The sequence below is a fragment of the Diplotaxodon limnothrissa genome, linkage group LG19 (genome assembly GCF_057381915.1).
Source record: "Diplotaxodon limnothrissa isolate DT_005_m linkage group LG19, D_limnothrissa_male_GT1.1, whole genome shotgun sequence".
Classification (NCBI taxonomy): domain Eukaryota; kingdom Metazoa; phylum Chordata; class Actinopteri; order Cichliformes; family Cichlidae; genus Diplotaxodon; species Diplotaxodon limnothrissa.
Window position 1 is genome coordinate 12,181,644 of NC_140614.1, and position 22,782 is coordinate 12,204,425.

The window sequence follows — 22,782 nt, forward strand, 5'->3', positions numbered from 1 at the left end:
GTCAGTAAAATGAATTCAACAGTAGAACCTAATTAACTTCCCTCCCCTTTGAAAACCTCTCACATTCATCTAATTTAGCAAACTTTAATAAAGTGCTGTGCGCACATTCGACTCAAAACAACAGACGAAAATCCTTTTCTGGCAGCTCACTGATGTTCTGCTGAAAGATCCTTTTTATTCCGTGCACTTTATCAGAGCGCAGACTTCAGTGGGCGACTCCACATAGAGCGCATTAATTGGACAGAGAGCGCAGATATATCTTCTGATTTTTGCCTGGCTGTTCGTTGCTGGTAACAGAATTCTGCGTCTTCGGTGGTACGTAGGCTCCTTTCATTGCACTGAATGTCGAAATGAAGCTATGAATAGAACCGAGTACCTACAGTGAAGCACTGCATATGAAACACAAGGAAATATGGAGGCCATCTGTCATGCACCATTACTACATTATTTTCATCAGTCAGTATCACACATGTGGAAATGCAGCACTACGGCGTGACACATACCTCTTTTCAGGAAGGAATACAATTCGGCATGTCATCACACTTATGTCCCAGTACATTCTCAGTCTTTGATTCCTGAGCGTTAGGATGATAACTTACAGTAAAAAATACATCATCACCTCTGAGCAAAGCCTGTTATTCCAGTGTCAGACAAATGTAATAATTTAGAGCGTCTCTGATGAATTCATCTGTACAGTCCAGAAAATGTGTGCATGTTTGATAGCAAACTGTATGTGTATGCAGGTAACGGTAGCTACATACTGTGACTCTACTGGTTTGCAATTTTAGTTGGGAATGATTGTAAATGCAGAATTATTTTCCAACAAAATGCAGCTGTATGCAAAAGTCTGCCCACACCTTATTTTACCTAATGATGATTGTTAATGAATCCAGACGGCTGAGACGTCAGTGATGTTAGCAGATGCAAACCTCTGCATGTGGCACATTTGATATTTTTTATTATTTTTAAGCCACTGAATTTAAAAAAGTTATTTTTTCTAACACCTGTGCACCGCTGAGGTTGCATTCACTGTAAAATATCAACAGAATAAACAATTTGCTCAAACTTTTGCAAACAGCTGTAACAGTAGAGGATCCCAGTTCCACTCAGCATTGTGCAAACATCATTTCTCATGTTCTTCTCTCTTTAAACCCGTCCATCCAACAGCTCACATAGTAAACAGTATCTCTTTATATAGTTATATGATAACTGCCAATATTTACTTCACCCCACTTTAGAGTGACAATGCAAGTAGAGCTCAAAATAGGTCAAAAAAAGGAAAGTTGCCATAATCATTGCAAAGACGGCTGTGACCTTGTACACTCTGGACTGTTTCTACAGTCTATTAGTGAGCTCTTAAAAGAGTCTCTTAAAATAAATGTGTACAGCATTTGTTATGCAGGATCATCCATTGATTTGAACCAGCACTCTGAGGATGAGGAGTCCTTTCCTGGGAGATGATTCACATCAGAGATGACAACTGCTTCAGAGAGCTTCGTACTGCTATCAGTGAATGTTTATGAAACATTATTGTTCAGTGCATTTATCACTGCAGGAGTTTATGACATTCTCGCACTGTGTTGCAGTCCATGAAATGCAGTTTTGCTGCTACCAATGCAGTCTTTTTCCATGGACGATGTAGAAGGAAGTTCTTGCTTGAATGCCAACAATCCCATGACATTTCGATGCGCACGTCGCTGTAAGTGCACTGGCAGCTACAAACCAAAAGCTATAAATATAATTTTCAGCTACATTTCGCCTGCTGAGAATGAGGTATGAGCTCACAGAGTGAGAGACACATATGTGATTTCTGCGCTGTTGTACTCGTATCTGCCACTCCACAGTTCTACACTTGCACTCCTGTACATCGAGTCTCGCCTGTGGCCCCTCTTCTGCCACCTGTACCACAAAAAGGCCTGCTCAGATGAAGCTGCTTCTGGACTGCCTGGGACATCCTCCTCCACAGGTCCCACAGTCATATGGGATACAGCCACACACTCCAGTATCTCTGCTGTAACATCATCTGACTCCATGGATAGCAGGTCCTCTGAGGTTATCTCTTGGAGATCTGGGCCTGATGATAGAACAGGTTCTGAGGCTGGACTTGTGGGTCCAAAGTCTAGTTCCAGTGATGTATCAGGAGATACCGAACTAGGAGGGGATATTGTGACAGTGACCTGTGGTAGGATGTCATGTAATCCCGAGGCTACGTCCTGAGACATGTGATACTCCGTAGCTGGGTCCAAACAGACAAACTCTGTTGATTCTGAAGGATCCAAAGGGCCCATTGCAGCAGGGTCAACAGATGGTAGAGGTGAACTTGAACTGTCTGACTGGTACATGGGTGGGTCTAAATCCTCTACATTTGATAAAGAGTCAACACTAATGTCAAAAGGCTCTGGTTCAGGATCCATAAACACTGAGTCCAGATCATCTTGATCCAGGGAAGTCAGCATGACCAAGTCAAAATGGACCAGATCAGCGTGATATATAGTGGTGGTGTCCAGTGGTTCTGGAAGAGGTGGCCAGTCTGAGTCTTGAGACTCTTGAGATTCAGGGTTTGGTGGAGTTTCTACAGAGCTGGAAGCAAAAGTTGAGACGGATGTTTTCTCCTCATCAGGGAGGTCGGAAGGATGATCGGGAAAGGTGATAATGGGATCTGGATCTGTGACACTGCCGGGTGGACTCGCAGGATCGTCCGAGTCAAGATACTCTGACACAACAATAGAAGGACATGTTATGCCGCTATCCAAATCAGACAGTGTAACAGGATCAAACTGAGGAGTTGGTGCATCACAGACTGAGGTTGAGCCTTGACTAATGGATACGGGCGATTCTGATGGTTGAAGTTCTTCTTGTGTTGGGTCTGAGGAATCTGTATTTTCCAGTGCTGAATATGTTGAGGACGCAGCAGTAGGATCTTGAGGGCCTGAATCTGGTTTGTCCACAGTGACAACATCTGGAGACTCTGAATCTGACATGATGTCATAATCCTGTTCATCTGGTGGTGACACTGTAACTACAGGGACTGGGTATGGCAGCTGTATCGTATCCTTGTGAATTTGCTTGGAGTCTGGGGGGTTTGTGTTATCTGTGAAAGATGGTTCAGATTGGGGTAGGGAATTATTACGTGGACCTACATCTGTTTGTTGTGGAGTGATTACCATTTCCTGTTCAGGTGTTGATGAACCCTGAGGACTCTCAGGGGCTGTTTCTAAAGAAAGTGGCGCTGTACCGTGGGTGGTGAGTGTTGGCTCATTAGTGGCCATGTCAGAGGAGCTTAGAACTGCACCGTCGACTGCAAGCTCCAATTCAGCTCTGGTGAGCACAGCAGTAACATCAAGTGTCTCTGGCTTGACTGCTCGAACAGAGACAGGAAGTATTGGATCCAAAGAAAGTGGTATGGCACTTTCTACGTACATTGACTGTGGAGAGGCAAGAATGCTCGGGTCCATCGAGAGCTGTTTTGGCAGGCCTCGGCGGGCCCCTTTCTTTTCGTCTTTTTCTTCTGGACAATTAACAGCTGCATCTGCAGTGCTCTGCCTGACCAAGACTTTGCTGCGGGCCTGGGTCCCCACCGATACCTTGGATATTTGGGGCTTTTTCTCTCTAGCCCCCCCAGCGCCTCTATCTGCAGTGGAGGTTCCAAATCTTCCTGCCCCGGGCCCGGGTCCAGGCCCCGATCCCGCTCCAGGCCATGCCCTTGTTCCTGTCCCTGTACTAGGTCCAGCTCCTGCACCCAAGCCTGCCCCAGCTCCAGCGGCCATGTTGCCTCCCTGGGGAGACCATGTGTTATAATGCTGCGTGAAAGTGTTGAAATTACTGTTGAAAGCACGAAGTTCTTTACAGAGGTCCCTCCTGAGTTCAGCTAGCTCTCGACGCATGGCCGAGACCTCTTCCTTCCACTGCATGCTAATAGCGGCAGCCAGTGTAGCCGACTCTTTGATACTGGCCTGGATGGCCTTTGGTGATGGCCGTTCTGGAGCACTAGCTCCAGTGGATCTGAAGAGGCTCGGAGAAACAGGTGGTCCAGACAAGGGTTTGGCTGTAGCCCCCGTGTTGTCTTGGTGGTAAAGCCTGTCTCTTCTGATGGGGCAGCCTAGATCATCATGAGTCAGAGGGACTGTGTCTGCCAAATCCTCATGTATTCTGTCCTGGTCAGGTAAACAAGAGTCTTCCTGCACATAATTTCTGTCTGGAAGACAAATGTAGATATATATATCTGTAATATGGCCAAAGGTGTGAGCAGCTGGAGAGAATGTGCTTTTTATTGTCACAATGCAGTAACATCAAGTCATGCACTGAATGCCATGAGTCAAAATAAGATAATAGCTGAAATGTACAGCAGTGATTATTGTGCCAATCTCCTCGTGTGACTCCCACAGATGTATAGCAACAATATGTCATATTAGCATTTAGACAGCACTCCCATTTTGACTCATTTATGCTGATGGTTTACACTGCCTTCTCATCCTTAATTTCTAGCATGCATTCTTCACATCTTTTCAATGCACAAAGCTGAAACTCCTAGCTCCTGGAATACATCATAGAGAATGGACAATTTCGTCTAATCAGCGAGGTGTGCGAACAGTCCTTGCGTGCTCTTCGGCTTCCGTTTGAGGTAAGGAAATGTGAACTTTGTGCAGTGAAAAGAGGCAAAGATGAGCAAATATTCCAAAGCTTTTCTCATCAATCAGGAAGTACAGTATGAACCCTATTGAAAATGTCAAGTCCAGTTTGACTGACTAAATCGAGTTGCCCCATTTCCAAAACTGGGGCAAAATGCATTGCACCAAACTCTTAAGAGATCTTTGAGTTTACTGAGAAAGCAGTGTAAGCAAACATTTATAGGTATGAAGAATTGATCATAAGCACATCTCCAGATGTCCACACCTCTAACTCTCCCTATTATAGCCCATATAGTTGGATCATGAATCTACTGCGGGAGGAGGTGGAATCCACTTGGACTTCTTGTCCGAGCCGTTTCTCTTCTGTTCTTCCCACATTCTTCATCTGTACAAGGACGTATCCTTTCCTCTGTGAATCCAGCAATCAGGGAATTGTTGAAACCAGCAACAGCTTACAATTTGTTATAATGAATGCTCAGTATCAGAAGTAAATGCATGTTTCAGCTGAGTAATTTGCACGTATGATACATATGACTAACTAGTGCGACAGTTCGGTTACCGCTGTAGTCAGCTGATCCGAGTGTAGACACAACTGTCTGCAGCTCTGTAATATCATCTCGTTGTGCGTAAACGTGAGCTTGAGACAAAATAACTTGTGTGAATTAAACAGTCTGTGAGTGAAAAGCTGCTTTTGCAGCACCGTGTAAACTCGCTTCAAGTAAAAACTTCATGTGGTGTTTCCAGCGAGACGATAAAGCTGCGTGCTCACTGTCACCATGTGGCACAACAAAGAAATATATGCAGTGGAAAAAGCAGCAGGTGTCCTTATTCTGACCTGATTTTTATTTCAGACACGTTCCATTTGTGATTTTCAATAGGGTTCATAGCTTTACTCTTTGATGCATCCAGTGGATGAGCAGATGAAGCACTGTATCCAAAGTACGAACAGCTCACAACTGGTCACTACAAATGCCTCAGTAAAAATGAACACATACAAGAATGATTCATGCAAATATTCTGAAACTGTTTGACAGTATGAGTTGGCACTAATAGTCTTTATGTATCCATAACCACACATCCTTGTTAAAATAAAACGTATTAGTGTCACATGTCCACTAATATATTGTGCAGATTTATGTTTAACCATGGTTACCTGTGGTGGACCTGATGGTGGAGGTGACGGTGGAGGCCATGGGGGGAATGCAGTCGTCATCTTGGGAGTAGCCAGCCTGGATGGCTCGCAGGTAGCTGTGGCTCCGGGTTCGGAAGCAGCCGGGCAGGTCCAAAGCGTCCATGGCCTGGGATTCCACCTCGCTGAACACAGACTCGCACACAGACTCAAACTGGCCATTAATTTCTGTTTCACTCACCTGAGAGAAACAAAGCCATAAATAAGCTCCATCGATCGAGGGTAGTGAGGATACATATTTTTATCGGTTGGCTGTAAACCTCCACTTTTTCTCACTTTAAAATCATAAAGAAGCAGAGTCTGTGAGAAGGTTCGTGGAGTCAAGGTCGTACACTGTCAGAGTTCGTGACACATTTGTTGTTGGATTTGATGTGAATGCCTTTAAAACAGCAGAAACTGTTTAACCGTTATCTCTCCACTCTCATTTGGCAATATCAGGAATCAAAGATAAACATCTTGTTCGACTGGGATTAGGAATTAGAGGAAGTTTAGTTGAAATGCTGGGACTCCAAGCAAATCAATATCTCTCTTTTACTAAGGAGATGAATATCTCAGCAAGCCCCACTGGAATCCTTTAATTTGTCCAGATAAACAATGTGCAGTAAAGTGTTGAGACTAAATTTATGTCAGAAAAATTATGCCTGGGCTTTGAAAACAATACTCAGTGCCGTGACAATGAAACTGGGAGAATCGGCCTCTTTAAGTGGGATTTTAAATGAAATGACTTTATTAAATTTTCCTGGAAATTAAAGCCAACCCCTCTGGCTCCCTCGGGGATCCAGGAAAATCTGTGCAAACCTAAAGGATGCGCACTCACCTGGCTCACTTGGCTAACACAGCTAGCCTGACTGAGGGTGCTGACAGCCCGCATATAGCTCTGATTCCTGGAGCGAAACTTGGGTGAGTTGTAGTTGGTGGAGTGATCCAGGGCAATGCTTGGGTGCATGTCCCTGGTGGCTTGCAAGTGGTAGCTCTGACTGAACAGAGAGAGAGACAAAGAAAAGCAGGACAGGAGTGGGACTACAGCCATAAAGCAAATCAATTAAATATAATCTGACTGATAAACAAGCATTTTGTGTAACACGATGAAGAATTACTAAGCACAGCTGGCTGAGCTTGAGAGGGAGGCTGGATGACACCGTGGCTCTTAGGCTGTCTCTTCTTGTTCCCCCCCGCTACATTCATTCGTGTCCTTAGAAAGGCACTTTGATTTTTGTCGTGCTGAAACATCCAATCAGTGCTTGGAAATGAGGGAAATGCAAATCAGGGGCTAGTTAGTGAGCAAGCACTTTGGAGAGCACCCCAGTGTCAGCCAGGTCAATTAAACGTGCTCCCCCAGCAGTGCAGGAGAGGTGCTCAGAAACCCACGGCTGGTTAGGAATCTGCCGAAGAGAAAATGACTCGGAAGAAATGTGCTTTAAGTAAAATAAAGAATACTATGTGAGCCGCTTTTGGAATAGCAAAGTGAGGTTGGGTTCCCTTCGCCAGATCTATTTCTAATGACAGGCCGGGATGAGTAAGCAGTTTCTGGGCTTTTTATAGAGATAAACGCTGGTGTTTGGCAGCATGAAAATGCCAGTGTGATTAAAAGTCTCCCAATCCATCTTGTGATGCTGTAGCAAGGCCCTGCGTATTTGCAAAGTAATATCAACTTTCTGAACACTCAAAGACATGCTGGGGTAGAAACACCCAGCGATTAAGTGTAAATGTTGTGGTACAAGCACCACATATCTTATTTTTAGCACTATATTTAAAAAAAAACTCTAAAAGCACGCTGATGTAAAGAACAGCAGGAAAAATCAAATCTGCATTGTGTGCATCATTGCCTTGTGCTTTGGCAGTATGAGCAGATTGCCCCAGGTGACCTTTCATTGACTGGTCTTGAGTGTTTGCTCTGTAAGGCGTCCATATTGAATATGTCAGCAGGGCGGCGAGCCAGCTGGCTCTGACATCTGACCGCTGCAACGTGGCAGCAACAGAGAGGCAAGGGGAGGAGCTGAACCTGTATTCACCTCAAGTCTGCAGCAAAATTGGTGATGTAGTTACGCATGTCACTGTTGATTTTATCCAGGCGGTAAGAGCTGTGGGTAGAGAAGAAAACAGAGTTACTGGGTCCCACAAGGAGCTGTTGGATGGATGTGACATCACGGAATGTTTGCTTGGGAATTCTCACCAAAGCGCCGCAAACATTAGGGTGACACCGTATGACCGTCATGGCGTTTGTGTGATGAGGAAAGTGGGTGGATGCTACAGTTAGAGTCAGCTGGCAGGTTGAGACAATGTAACACGTTCACACAACGAATGGCAACATGAGGAGTGCGGTACGAGTTGGTCCACAGTCGGTGAAGAAAAAAAAGGATCTGATGATGAATGCTGAACACCACAGCTACAGTGAAGCATCAATCACACTCTCTTTCTCTGTGTGGCTAATTACATTTGGTTAATTGAGCTAAATGAGGACAAAAACACTTTAAACTTTAAAGCTTTTAGCTGACAAGATCAGATAGAAGTGCACCGGCTGATGCTTGAAATGTGCATGACTTCGCCCATCGCTGCCTGTAGAGCTGTCTATTATCAGCAGCAGAGTGAAGGGAGGCTGTTTTGAGAATGCGTCGGCCCTTTATCAAATCATGCCACAGCAAATTTCCTCTAATGTTTCTGATTGGTACTAATGCACTTCCATTGTTGGCCAATATCACAACAGGGGATGATGGGAATCTCACACTTCCTGCTTTTTACGCTGCCAGTGAAAGTGCTGTTAGTGGTTAAACAACGTGCATTTTAAGCCGAAACCATTTCATCCTGGAGCAAAAATTCAAATAATCATTTGATTTAAGGGAACATTAAAAGAACGGGGACAAAAATTGGGAAACATGCTTGGGCGTAGGTGTGTTTGATAAAGAGCAACGCCCTGCAGAGATCTTTACTGCAAATGTTTTCTAGGGTTTTGTCAGTGTGGTGCAAGAAAGCAGCAATCCTGAAATACCTTAAAGAGGTGAGAATGTGAACAGCAGAATATTGAGTTTAATGCACCTGCAATCGCCGAACCAAGACGACTCACAGCTGTCTGTGATAAGCTCTCGTATATGCTGTTTAAGCCATGAGCGCCAGCATCCAGGAGGCTGCGGTCGTTGAGAACGAGACGCTATGTCGTGGAAGATTAAAAACGCTCATTTTGCTACAGTGCTTTTGTTATACTAGAAATAGAGGCACAAAAGTGAAGAGACGAAGCTCTGGAAACAGAAAAGCAGCATATCTATGCATGACACGTCCCACGCAGCCACGAATCAATGAATTGGAATTCCGCTCTTACCTTGAGATCTGAGGGAGAAACGCTCAAACACAATGCCATCTAAATGAGTAATTACAGTATGTTGAATCATGAATTATCGAAAGCTTTGCCAGTGTTAACTCTGATTAATTATAGCAGCCGGGAGCCAAACAAATGCGAGTTTTTTTTTGGAAAGTGCCGTAAATGCGCGTGATTGATCAGCTTGTGCGATCAAAGTCAAAGTGTCGTTTAAAGACAGGGTGGCGGCGACAGATGTCAAGTGGAGATGCGCGTGTGCGTGTGCACGCGTGTCAGCGCACCCCGTTATCAGATGTGACATATGATTACTGATTGACTCATTATGCTAATGACTCATAGTGAAGTTTGCCACATGCCATTCAGTTCATCATCATTAATACTTTCTTTAAATATCTTTGGCAGGTCTGACCACGGCACAAACAGCCATTCATATTCATTTCATCGCAGCTGTCAGCTTTACAGGACGCGTGCGGCCCGGGCAGGCGTGGGGCGAGCGGATGATCATCTAAAACAATCACCTATCTTCACTTCTCGGCTCCACCCGCTCAGCGAAGCAGCGATGCATTCTTTACTGGTGAGGCGAACAAAGAGGCGACCCCGTCAAACACGAGAGCCCGGAAGAGTGAGGCGAGGTGACACGACTCGACAGGCTGTTCTCGCTTTAACGTGATTTGCTTCAGGGACCTGGTGCTGTCAAATTTGTGTTTGGCCAATCTGTACGCCCCCAGAGGGACATCGAATTGGTACGAGTGCAGAGGAAATCCAACCTGCGCCACTTCTGTCTTAGATCCAATCTAATTCCATCCCACGAGGCCGTTGAACCACAACAGCCTCAGAGCTCTCACATCTTTGACATCATTTACAAACATGGAGCGCAGCGCTACGGTGACACAAGCTGAAAGTGGTCAGACTTTGAAGCACCTCTTGAGATATTAACGTGCTCAGACAATTAAGAAGTATCACTGGTTTAAAATATCACCTGGTGGCTTAATTATGCAACCAAATTAAGTCTTCTTCAGGTCTAATTTCTTTTCAAATTATTGACTTAAAGTGTTCAAGTGTAAAAAGCATCTTTGTCAGTGCTGCATGCAGAGTATAGGCCAGTCAGAAAAACACTTTGAGGGCTGATTTATAAACCTCGGCGCGCTCTTTCATATACAAATAATACACAAAACTTTCAGTCATGACAGTGTTTAGATTAAAGCTGCAGGTCGATCCGTGTCTCCAAGCTGACCTTCTCACATGTTCTTGTGCCTGAAAAAACTTCAAGAGGATAATAAAAATAATAATAATATATAATAATAGTTCAGGTCTTTAAATGTTTCAGGCATCTGGTACTACGGGGTCTTTTGATGTCTGATCTCTGTAGATTTGAAAGTCTATGAAAAGCACAGTTTAGAAGTTCGGGGACTGATCTGATTTACTGCTTTACTGCCACTTTATTAGGTACACCTTGCTAGTACCATGATGGACCCTTTTTCTTTAATTCTTCGTGCTTCAACAGGTTGCTGGAAACATTCCTCTGAGATTTTGGTCCATGTTGGCACGACAGCATCACACAGCTGCACTTCCATGGTGTGACTCTTCTGTACCACCACAAAAGCATGTATCAAAATATCCGCCACTACACCACCAGCAACCTCCACCAGTGAAACCAGGCAGGATGGAGCCATGCTTTCATGGTCTTTACAACAGATTCTGACCATGCCATATAAATGTTGTAGTAGAAATCAGAATTTCGGCATCTTTTCTCTCTCCATCGCTCTTCTCCTCTATTTTTCTTCTCCTTCTGTTAACTGTCTTCCTAACCTCTCTTTCTTTCTCTTCCCTGTCCCCCGGTCCTGTCCCTTCTGATTGTAACAACTCAAAATGAAAAAAATAAAATAAAACCTGAAAAATAAATTATAATAATAAAGGTCAAATAAGATAAGACAATCAAGTGGACCAGTATAGCAAATGCTGTAATGTCTACTTGGGGAAATAAATCTGCTGGGCATTTTTCTTGGCCTTCAGGCAATAATTCTGATCCACGTCCAAATCATATCTGACAGATATTAAAACTTAAATATGTAAAAACACATTTTTATCCAACAGTTTTATTTATTTACTTTCATCACGTTTATATTTATGGTTCTTATTTGTTTGAAAAACAAAGTGAACTCGTAAACAAACACTGTGATTGTATTGTTCTGTACTCAAACCGTAATTCAATCATTCACAGTGTAGGAATTAGTATGTTAATGTAATTGAAAAACCTATGGCCATAACCCGAGGTTAATGGCATCATCAAAAACTAATTGGGGTCACGAGTTATCAAGCCTGGTGTCCAATCAATGACACAGGCTTGCAGGAGTGGGTCAGAGCTACTGTAACACACTCGGGCAATTTCAGTGTGCTCTTCACAAGGATGTGAAGTGCGAGTTGGCTTGGAGGAGAGAGATCTCTGAAACGTTGGCTACAATCTTCTCACTGAGGGTTTCAGTATTAAACAAGCTGTATATAGAGACAGTTTAAGGCTGGGGCTACGCGCCCCACATGTTGGGATAGCTAACGATAATTATTTTCACTATAGACAGATTTAATAAAAACAACACACAGCATTACGTTAGCATGCAAATACCACTGACTGCTGATATACATCAACTAAGAAGCGGAATATTCGTGTATTTGTGGCAGTTTTGCCGTTGTTTGCTCACACTAAGAGTAAACTGAATTTGTCACGTGTTTTAAAGGTTAATATCAGGGTTTAGTGGCGGCAGGCTGATGCAGCAGGACAATAAACCTTGAACTAAAATTCCATCTTTTGAAGCGGAGCGGTCGGAGCCCTAACCTTAACCTGACGTAGATGTTGTGGAATTACCTCAGGAGAGCCGTTCGCACAAGATTAAAGCGCACTGCTGATTGGAGCATTTTCTGTCTGGACAAAATGTTTCCGTTACCTCACACATCTTTGCCATTTCTCTACTGCAACTTCACTTCCAGTATAACGCATGTACACCTGCTCATATAACCAGGCTCTTTTAGTGCCGCGCTAAATCAATGCCAAGCTGTTGGATGCCACATTATGATGTTCTCAGAGCGCGCGATCAGTGGAGTATTAGTACTCTTCAGTAATGACACCTTTGGGGACGTTCCTGGCATTTAAATGAATGCACCGACCAACCTTCTCCCGCAGACTAAATGCCATCAATGGACTGGGAGTCAGGCCCCACAGCCTGATCCATGAGTGTCAATACTTTTCTTTCAGCGGAGCCCAGCAGACTCGGTCTAACCGCTGAGAGGGCTATTATTCAGAAGAGCCTTGGAGGACAATAACTGCAACTGATAGCCCTTCCTGCTGTTGCATCTTCATAAATCATTCACTGTTTATGTCTATTTAAAACGGACGGTGATGAAAGCTTTGCAAGGTGTGACAAAAGTTGCATATCTCACTGATTACACAGAAAGAGCTTCTGAGGTAGATGTTAACATGGCCAGACTCCTCATATCAGCATGATCCTCGCTGATCACCAACCATAACATTTCATTTGTCAGTATATATCCTCTGGATCACATATCTGGCTTATTATGTAGTCATGAAAGAGAAGTATTTAACAGTAGAAGCTGGTTTCTGGATATCTGCTGACCTACTTCCTGTTCTGTTATCCTGCAGAGAGACGTCGCAAACACTTTGCCAGAAAAGCTCGCAATTAATCCTTCTGCTGTGCGTGTGTGTCTGTGTTTTCGCGAGGGTCGGGTTAATAGTGGCGAGGTGCATTAATGGATTCCGTGGGTGTTGCCCATGGACATTTCCACGCTTCTGTGGAAAAAAAACAAAACCGTGTGATGGAAAAGCCTTTTAAAAACCTGCCTGAAGAGCGAGAGTAGAAGAGCGAGGGACTCATCGGTGTGTGTGGGTCGTGCATCTTACTGTGACTTTCTGACAGTGCATACCACAAACTACGGGGCTGTCACCCGCCACACTGCACACTGAGGTCAGACGCAAGGTCATCTTTGCATAATGCCTCCAATTTATGTCATTATTTGCTTTTAGGCTTGTGCAGACCCGAAGCTGAGCAGACAGACAGTGTGATTTATGCAGAAGTCTCAGCAGCCCTGTGATGAATTTTTCCTACCCGCTCGTCCCCAAGTGGAACACATGGCGCGAAGGAGAAGCTGAACAGGATATACTTACATTATGCAGCAGAGGCAACATCAACCCTGAGCCACAGGGGTCGTAGTTCTGCCCAAATTTCAAATAAATTTAGCAGAAAAGGTGTATTTTTTGTTAAGTATTACAGCTCTATAAACAGGCTCCTCCTATTCAGGGTTTATGTCTTTATTTAGCAGGGTGCTGGACAGTAGTGCTCATCCACCTCATGTTTAAGGTGCAGATAAAACTGAAGATGAAAAGTTGAATGGGGCCGGTGCAGAAGCCCCACCCACCAGTCACTGGTTAACATACCTGCCCCCCAAGCCCCAGGGTAGTTCAGTATTAATCCTGTTACCTGGGTAAGTTTGATCTAAAAATAAGTGTGGTCAAACAAGACCTCATTTTTCCTGCAGCATCACCTGCTCTGAGTGGCTTCTTCAGAGTTTAGTCCACCTTCCACATTATCCCCAATTTTGCCTCCAAGGTTCTTTCTGTCGTCACCTGAACTGAAGAGCACTCGAAGTGATTTTAGTTAACAGGAGAGAAAACAAGTGAATTAAAAGTTAGGTTTAGAAGTAAATCTAAAATGTTTTTACTCTTAAATCAAAGTCTTACTGGAAACACATCACAATCATCGGCGTAGATCACAGAACTACCGCAGAGTATTTGCCTTTGATCTCGTCTGCACATTTTGCCCCAAAGTCTTGATAAAAGGAAAGAAACCATCGAACTGTCTGAAAATGAGAAAGTAAAATCGGGCTTTCTGCGACTGAAGTTGAGGCTGCGGGTCTTTAATGGATCCCGCTGCACTCGACTCAAACCTTGGCTGATAAATGCACTCGATATATGAGAACAGAGGCAGATAAAAACACTGTGCTTTGGAAAAGCAGGTCTGGGATACCCTTTAAATTGTCACATTATTAAAATACACTTGTGAACCTCAGCTATAATTACAGTTTTCACATTCTGCAGAGAGAAAAGAAAGATGGCTCCGCTGAGCGAGATGCAAAAGTGAATCTACTTTCTTTTATTGCCACCTTTTAGAAATGACTGAAAACGGGAATCTGCCAAACACAATGTCTTGATTTAGTGTCTGGAGTACTGTTAAAACACAATTTCAAAACATAAAAGGCAGTATAGTAAAATATGCAAAAAAGGAAACACTGGATAGAATATACAATTTAGTAATAGAAAGGATGTCGTGTGGTGCCTCTCATGTTTATCCAGAGCTGTGTTCAGGTGAACACCTCGTGAAGGACGAGGTGAGGCAAACAAAAACCGACAAATACCTCGAGTCTGTTGGTAACACAACCTAAGACTAAACGTTTAAGGACACAAACAGCACTCTTTAGTACAGGTGTCCCCAACTCCAGGCCAGTTTTTAGATGTGTCCTTGATCCAACACAGCTGATTCAAATGACCTCCTCAACATGTCTTGAAGTTCTCCAGAGGCCTGGTAATGAACTCATCATTTGATTCAGGTGTGTTGACCCAGGGTGAGATCTAAAACCTGCAGGACACCGGCCCTCGAGGCCTGGAGTTGGGGACCCCTGCTTTAGTAACTCATTTTATTCTAATCTGATGGGTTTGTAAAAGCAATAATCAAAGTAACTCGTCTCGCGTCTCTCTGTAACGTAATTGTTTGAGTGAGTTTTTCGCGTGTCTTCAGCTCATCTTATCTTGTAATCCTCTTATGAGTGTTTTCCTCCACCGACAAGTTATCGAAACAAAAGCCCTCAATTTCCTCACCATTTAATAGGACACGTCCCAGAAGAGTGCGCCTAACATGTTCTCACAGCTGATATGAAAACCCATGAAGGAATTCTGATGACTACAAGGTTCAGCCATCAGGGGCTTGACACCGACGTGCTGGTGGGTCAAATATGGAATATTAAAACTGGTGCTCGGGGGATTGTGCACGAGAGAGGTAACAGTGAGGCAACAATTGCTCCTAAGAACACAGATCCATGTTCATGATCTGAAATTACATCAGATGTCAGGAAAATGAACTCATTTAAAGAGGTTTTATGAAGCAATAAAGGTTCCAGAAGCTGGAAAAACTACACTTTTATATGAATGTCAGCTACTTTCAATCAGTCATAAATACAAAAAAAAAATAAAATTAAGTGTAATCATTGGGCAAACAGTGGTTTATCCAAGCTGCAAGGAGGCTGTTGTCTTATTTTTACTCTAATTTGACTGATGTATCTCCTAACCGGTCGCAGCAGATGGCCCCGCCCCTCCCTGAGCCTGGTTCTGCCGGAGGTTTCTTCCTGTTAAAAGGGAGTTTTTCCTTCCCACTGTCGCCAAAGTGCTTGCTCATATGATTGTTGGATTTTTTCTCTGTATGTGTCAGAGGTGTGGACTCGAGTCACATGACTTGGACTCGAGTCAGACTCGAGTCATTAATTTTATGACTTTAGACTTGACTTGAAAAAATGTTCTAAGACTTGTGACTTGACTTGGACTTTTACACCAATGACTTGGGACTTGAATTGGACTTGAACCGGTTTACTTGAAAAGACTTGATATTTTACCCCAAATATAAAATTTAACATGCATATTATATAGAGATTGAAAATGTGACGTCATTCACGGGTAGAACCGCAAAGGATTCTGGGAACTCGTGGCAAGCGGTAGTAGCACACGCAGGCTTTCAATTGAAATCAGTCACACAGCGATAAAAAGAAACACAAAAATGTCAAGAAGCCGTTGTATTATTAACTGCAATAGCCGGTCGCATGACAGCCACGGGAAGCCGACGGGTAAAGAGATCGGTTGTTATCGGATTACGTCGTTGAAGAGAAATTGTTCGAGCCATGTTTCCGAAGTAACAAAGACGCGACGGATGGTCTGGATTGCAGCCATTCAAAGATCAAATATAACATCCCAGAACCCTCCAGCTCACAGGTTAGTCTGCTCCAAGCATTTACACAAAGGTCAGTCTGCTGTTGTAGTTAATGCGTCATTTTCATAACATAATTGGTGATATAGGTTACAAGCAAGTCTGGCGCTGAACAGAAATTGTCGCGCTATGCTCCTTTATTTATTGTGCATAAATAGTGAATTGTCCTGACACAATATTGCGTTTCGCTTCTGTTATTATGGTACATTGACAAAAACATATACTTTTATTCACAGGATAAAACAGGTTTTTTGTATCACTAATTGCCCAGTACGATTACAGCATACAGTATTATTGTCACTGCTACATTTCTGTGATGCTACCAGAAATTATTTCCACTACTAATTAATTACCGTTGAGCTCAAAGGTCCTATTAATAAACGGTTAACGAATGTGTATTTATGACGACGATTTGTGAGACTGGTAAACTTATGATACGTACGATGGTCTTTCGTTCTACACGGTGCATTTCAAGGTCCTGCACCCATCCGTCGGTAAACTGTACCTGGGCTTGTTGCAGTGACCGGAAGTTACTAAACTTCATGAGTGTGTGCACTCACTCCAAGAACCGTATGATTATAAATATGCATATAAATATGCTACGATGAGATAGCTGACTTCATCTAACTAGCAAATGTTTTCCAGGCTACGTTGGTGATTCAGTTTTTTTTAATATGTATGATATTTTTGTCATGCGATTTTAAAGCCGGTCCTACAACCGCATCCAAGAATAACATGCAGCTTATCTCAGAACAGTCGGTGAAAATTATTCTAGGAGCTAGGTTTAATTGAGCTGCATTTTAAAGAGGTGCAATTTCACAATTTGTGTATATTTTCTAAGTTCACTATTTTGTCATGTGTTGAGAAAAACACAGATTAAAAAATTACATGGTCTAATATTTACATTTAGCATAACTGCAACATTATTTTTTCGTTTTTTTTTTTTAAAGACTCGAAAGGACTTGAAATTCAAAGTTTCAGACTTGTGACTTGACTCGGACTTTTACACCAGTGACTTGAGACTCGACTCTGACTTGCCTGACATTACTTGAGACTTGACTTGAGACTTGAGGATAAAGACTTGAGACTTACTTGAGACTTGCAAAACAATGACTTGGTCCCACCTCTGGTATGTGTTATTGTAGACTCTACCTTACAATATAAAGCACCTTGAGGTGACTGTCGTTGTGATTCCGCGCTGTGTAAATAAAATTGAACTGAACTGAATTGAACTAAAATATAAGGCACTCCTACTCTGACTTCACTTTTCAGACCTCTAACCCAAACCCCATCTGAAACATAAATGGGCACAAAACCGATAACCTCAGAAATAGTAACACCGTTTTGCATTTAAGTCACATTTTTATTTATGTTTGAATTTGAGTTTTCATTATTAGCAGACAGCTCACAAAGGTACGACTGTACCGGGGTTACAGTACGTAACCAATGGTTGTTGGTGACCTATAATGAATTAAAGTGAGAGGAAATAAAGGGATTTTTAGACTGTGGGTGAAAACAGCTGCGGCACGCAAAGGAAACAGACAGAAAGCATGCAAGTCTATTATAATCAACCCTCAAACTAAACTTGTGAAAGTTTAAATGATAATTATATGAGCTGTTCAACGTTTTTATGTTTGGCAGCCACAGCGGTATGAACCTCCACAGTTGGATCCCAGAGAAATACTGGTGGACGTTGAGACATTGAACAGAGTGGGATCAATACTTAGAGTTTGACTGGTATCATCATGTTTTTCTTTCTTATTTGCAAACATAAGAAACCATGTGTAGAATATGTGATTGCATAAACATACATGTTTATATTCAGGACATCAGATAGATGTTTGCTTTGTGCAGCACTACAGGGACACTGACTCACTAAACACGACCCTGCAAGGAAAAACTAAAACCGAAAAAGAGCCAAACAACATTAATTACTAAAACTTGTAGCTAGCATGCGTCATACCTCTGGGAGTCCAGCAGATCCCTGGGTCTGATGATGGCCTTGACCAGGGCGTCTGGCCGCACTGACTTCTGAGGCGACATCTTGGGGCTGGAGTCTGACTCGCCGCTCTCCTCGTCCCCCATGGCTTTAACATAGCTGCTGCTCCGCATCCGACGGCAAGGTATCTCATCGTCCTTCCCACCTCCAGGATAACCCCCCCACTCATCCTGGGGCACCTTGTGGGTAGGGGGAATAACAAAGACACATAATAGTTGTTTTTGCTACTTGGGAGCAGAGCATTAATACGCTTTCATCTTTTAAAGCTTTTAAAACAGTGAGCGTTTGGAAGCATGTTTGAGCCGCTCCATGAATGTATTATTCATGATGTTTTTAGCTCCGCTTGTTCCTCACTAACTTCCCGGTTTCCTCCTTTAGCTGCTGATTGCTCTGTACTACAAAGCTGCTAACTTTGTTTTTTTACAGACTTTAAAATGCCCATAAATCTGAACCAAACCTCAGACCTGTCACTGCAGATGACCTCTTATGTATTTGTATTGACAGAACATATTTATTACTGCAACTTTAACAGCCTTTTCCTCTCAGTGTGGCTCTCTTCAGCATTACAGATGCCTGCTTTACAGAGTTCTGCTTTGCTTATTAGAAAAAGTGTATTCCTGATACTTGGTGTAGTAGCATTCATTATGTAAAATTACATTTAAAACACTGAATTCACTGTATTAAATATTTTAAACAATAACAGAGGACAGAGGTTTTTCTTAAATGACCAAGTCAAATATGCAAATCAAACGTTTATTACCATGAGACTAAAAACTGATTTGCAAAAACTAAACATTTCTTTCAGCAGTTTCACAACAACAATAATGAAACAGATAAAAACAAAACCGCGAGCACCCTGCAGCTCAGCATGTAGCACCGACAGAATTAATCTGTTAAATCTTGATTTTCACTCCTGCATATGCCGTCAGACTCCTGAGCCATCGTCTGAAGACTCTCTGAATCCATTCTGTATCAGTGAAAGTGTCACTCGCTGCAACACAACCCCCAGTCACGCACCGCCCTACAGGCTGAGCGGAGGCATCTCCAGTGGTGAGGGAAAAAGTGTGTACTACTATAAGATAACAAGCGGTTGCTGGCAATAGCAACATGAAACTGGTTGCAAAGAGCTTTGTGGAAAACCTGCGGTTGCTTGTAGTTTGCACAGAAGATGCTGATTTGTCTCTAAATATTTTTACTTCTGCTCATCAAGTGTTTGCAGACAAGTGGGTGACCTCTGTACAAACATCAGGCAACCCTGTGATCCTCTATGGGACCAGCCAATCACTGCTGGACAGGGAAAGCATTTTTCCCTTGTTACTGGTAGTTGTGTGACAGGTCTGTGGGAGTGGGGCCTTAGCCGGGTGTACTTCTCAAGAACTTCCACACCGTTTTCCTGGTTTCATCAGGATTCTCATACTGAATTCTGTGGAGTGGATGCAGGGAAGATTAGTGGAGATTATAACCTCGCTCCTCCATATTTACCTGATCTCCATACGTACTCGCCCCCTCGTACACTCCGCTCTTCTTCAGCTTCTCTTCTGCTGTTCCACCTGCTCGCCTGACTACCACAGGAGCCTTTAGCTTCCACTGGATCTCCGGACTACAAACTCTCTCCCTACTTTTGAATCGCATCTTTAAAACCATCTATTCAGAATTGCATATCCTTCATCATGACTCTGTCTTCGTCTACTTTTACATTGTTTAGTTTTTGTACTTTCATGCTTGTTTTTATTTTTCATTTACCTTATGTTTTTATGTTGTTGTACTAACAACATAAAGACCTTGAGGGTCTTTAAAGGTGCCTGTGAATAAAATGTATTATTATTATTGTGTCAGTGAACAACAGATGATTGCACCTTTACTGGACACTGCAGAAACGTCCAAATGTTACTTCTGGTGTGTTGTTATAGCAAACCAAAAACAGGTTCCTGAGTATGCAGCTACCCAAACACAATCTGCCGTCTTCTTGTACTTTCTGCTGATTTTTGGAACAAAGTTTGGCGAGTATTGGTAAGAATATTCTCATCTTTCCTTCCGGCTGTGAACGAGCCATAGCGGTGAGATATTTTCACCAAGTTAACAATACAGAATAACAGAATCCTGACCCCGGTGTCTCACCTTTTTATGTAAATGTAGTTGTTTTAAAACCCTGAAGCCATAAAAGCAGCGCTATAATATTTCCGTCAATGAAGCAACATGCCGCTTGATAGACACTTGAACTGAACCCCGACCTCTGGCACAGTTTGTTCCACCCATTGAGCTATGCAGATCCTTTCTTGATTTCTCGATGAGTCAACACACATTAACGCCTTCACACAGCTGTGCGGTGTTTTAGTATTTCTGCAGTTTGGCCAGGTTACAAACTGCTCAAAACCTCGACTGAAAGTCGGCTGTGAATTTGACTGGGCTGCTGATCATAATTACCGCTGGAAGAAAAGCTCGAAACCAGAGGAGAAAAGGAGCTGCCTCTGCTCGCTCTGTCGTAAGCTATCGGAAGTGGAAGCCTGCCATCGAAACGAGCAGGGCACTGCATATGTTGCAATTTTCATCCACTTGTTAAACCAGGTAATTGAGTATCCACGTGAGAATCACCATTTCCCATTCAGAGCGAGAGCACTCATTGGCTGTCTTTATTGCATACGGAGCAAACAGTTCACACTGAACACACAACATCATGGAGGAAAATTAGTTTCTGAATCATCATCGTACCACAAAGGAAAAGCGACTCCATTATGGTACATGCCGTTACACAGCACACAGCAAAGCCATTAAAAGGCTCTAATAGGTTTCTGTATTGAAGACAGTGGTGCAGCTTATTAAAATGTGCTGGGCTAACTTCACCCACTGATATAATGAATCAGTGATGATTGTTACTCCCTCTCTCACTCGCTCTCTTTCCTGCACACATTTTTCTTTAAAAAAAACAACAGAACTGAGTTATTGTGTTGATAACAGCTGAGTCAGGACCTTAGCCTCACTTACAAACACACAGCTGCAAACACAAACCCCTCTTACTCCAGCTTTTCTATTTTGCTTTTTAGATTAACCTCGCTGCACTCTGTGATGTCACAAGCTTAGCTAGCCATGCTTTTACATGATACGACACCGTCAGTCATCATTCTGTGTGGAAGCTGGACTCACTTTCACATCTTTATGGAGATCTCGAGTTTTTATTTTGTTCAATCTGACCGCTGAGCAGTTTTCTTTGATTTCATAGTAACTCTGCCGCCCTGGTTTTAACATGTCCTCAAACCACAACTGAAACACATACACAAATACAAAGTTTGTGTTTTCCTCCAACAATCAGATGTTTCTGAAAATGAACTGGGTGGCAGCTGACTGACAGCGGCAAATGTCAGGAGGAGATGGGCTACATGCAAATGTCATCAATGCATCAGGTAGATGACTGTAATCACTCCCTGATACAAATGCCATCAGCAGGAAAAATAGCAAGTGAAATGTGAATTTTATTCAAACGGGTATTTGCTGCAAATAAAAGAGTTATCAGTTTTATATGGAAAAAATAGAAAAACATCAAGAATTCATCAAAGGCATTAAAGCTGATGTTATATTTATATTCTAGAACGTAAACGGCACTAATCCCGCAGCGTTAACGTGCGCACACTCACAACTGCTAAACTAGCGAGTGTCATCAGATCAAAACATCTTGAACAATCGAGCAATTATTTCCTCGATCATGATCCACGCTTTGTTGCAAAAAGCTGAATACAAGCATAATGTCCTAACGACACGTCCGTGATGTGAGTCAGCTGTGCCAGGCTCTGGGGACGGAGATCTGGTGAATGTGGAGGCCATGTGAGTACAGTCACGGTCATGTTCCAGGAACCAGTTTGAGACGGTTTGAGCTTCGTGGGGTGGTACGCTACGCTGTGGTCATGAAAGGATGGACGTGGACGACACTCAGGTAGGCTGCTGTGTTTGAACGATGCATCTTGAACACCATTACATCGGCCTGAACCACCGATACCGCTATTACGTTGCTTACAACAGTTCTGACCCTACCATGTGAATGCTGCAGCAGAAATCGAGACTCAATCTTCTATTGTCCAGTTTTGTTGATCCCCTGTGAACTGCAGCCTCAGTTTCCTGTTTTTAGCCCCTCAGTGGTCTGCTTCATATCAGCACTTTTATTTCTGTGCTTAATTGCTTTCTGTCTTACATTCACGCTCTGATGGATGCATCGGAAAGCAGCTTGGGGTTAGTGTCTTGCCCAAGGATATTTGGCATAGAGACTGGAGCAGCTAGGGATTGAACAGACAACCGTCCAATCAGATGACCTGTTTTACCTCCTGAGCAACGGCCGCTCCCAGTGCTCACTGGATAACTTCTGTTTTTTGGACGATTCCCTGTAAACTCTGGGGATGTTTTGTGGGAAAGTCCAAGGAGATTAGCAGTTTCTGAAAGACTCACAGCGGTCTGACCGACACAAACAGCCACACCACATTCAAAGTCTCTTAAATTTCCTTTTGTCCCCATTCTGATGCTCACTTTGAACTTCAGTGTCTACAAGCCCAAAAGAGCTGCTGCCAGCTGACTCAGAACCAGGTTACCCAATAAAGTGGCATTTTGTGATGACATCACTGAGGAAGTTGTGTTAG

General features: G+C 43.1%; 1 protein-coding gene across 1 annotated transcript in view; it reads right to left on the minus strand.

Annotated features, from left to right (window-relative positions):
* The window catches only part of dlgap2a (discs, large (Drosophila) homolog-associated protein 2a), a 52,073-nt gene that overhangs the window by 21,891 nt on the left and 7,400 nt on the right, over positions 1 to 22,782 (minus strand). The window contains exons 3-5 of the mRNA XM_085343420.1: positions 18,128 to 18,342; positions 6,644 to 6,794; positions 5,782 to 5,998 (exon numbers count right to left, since the gene is read on the minus strand). Of these exons, the coding sequence (XP_085199546.1) occupies positions 5,782 to 5,998; positions 6,644 to 6,794; positions 18,128 to 18,342 (583 nt within the window). The remainder of the gene's footprint in view (positions 1 to 5,781; positions 5,999 to 6,643; positions 6,795 to 18,127; positions 18,343 to 22,782) is intronic.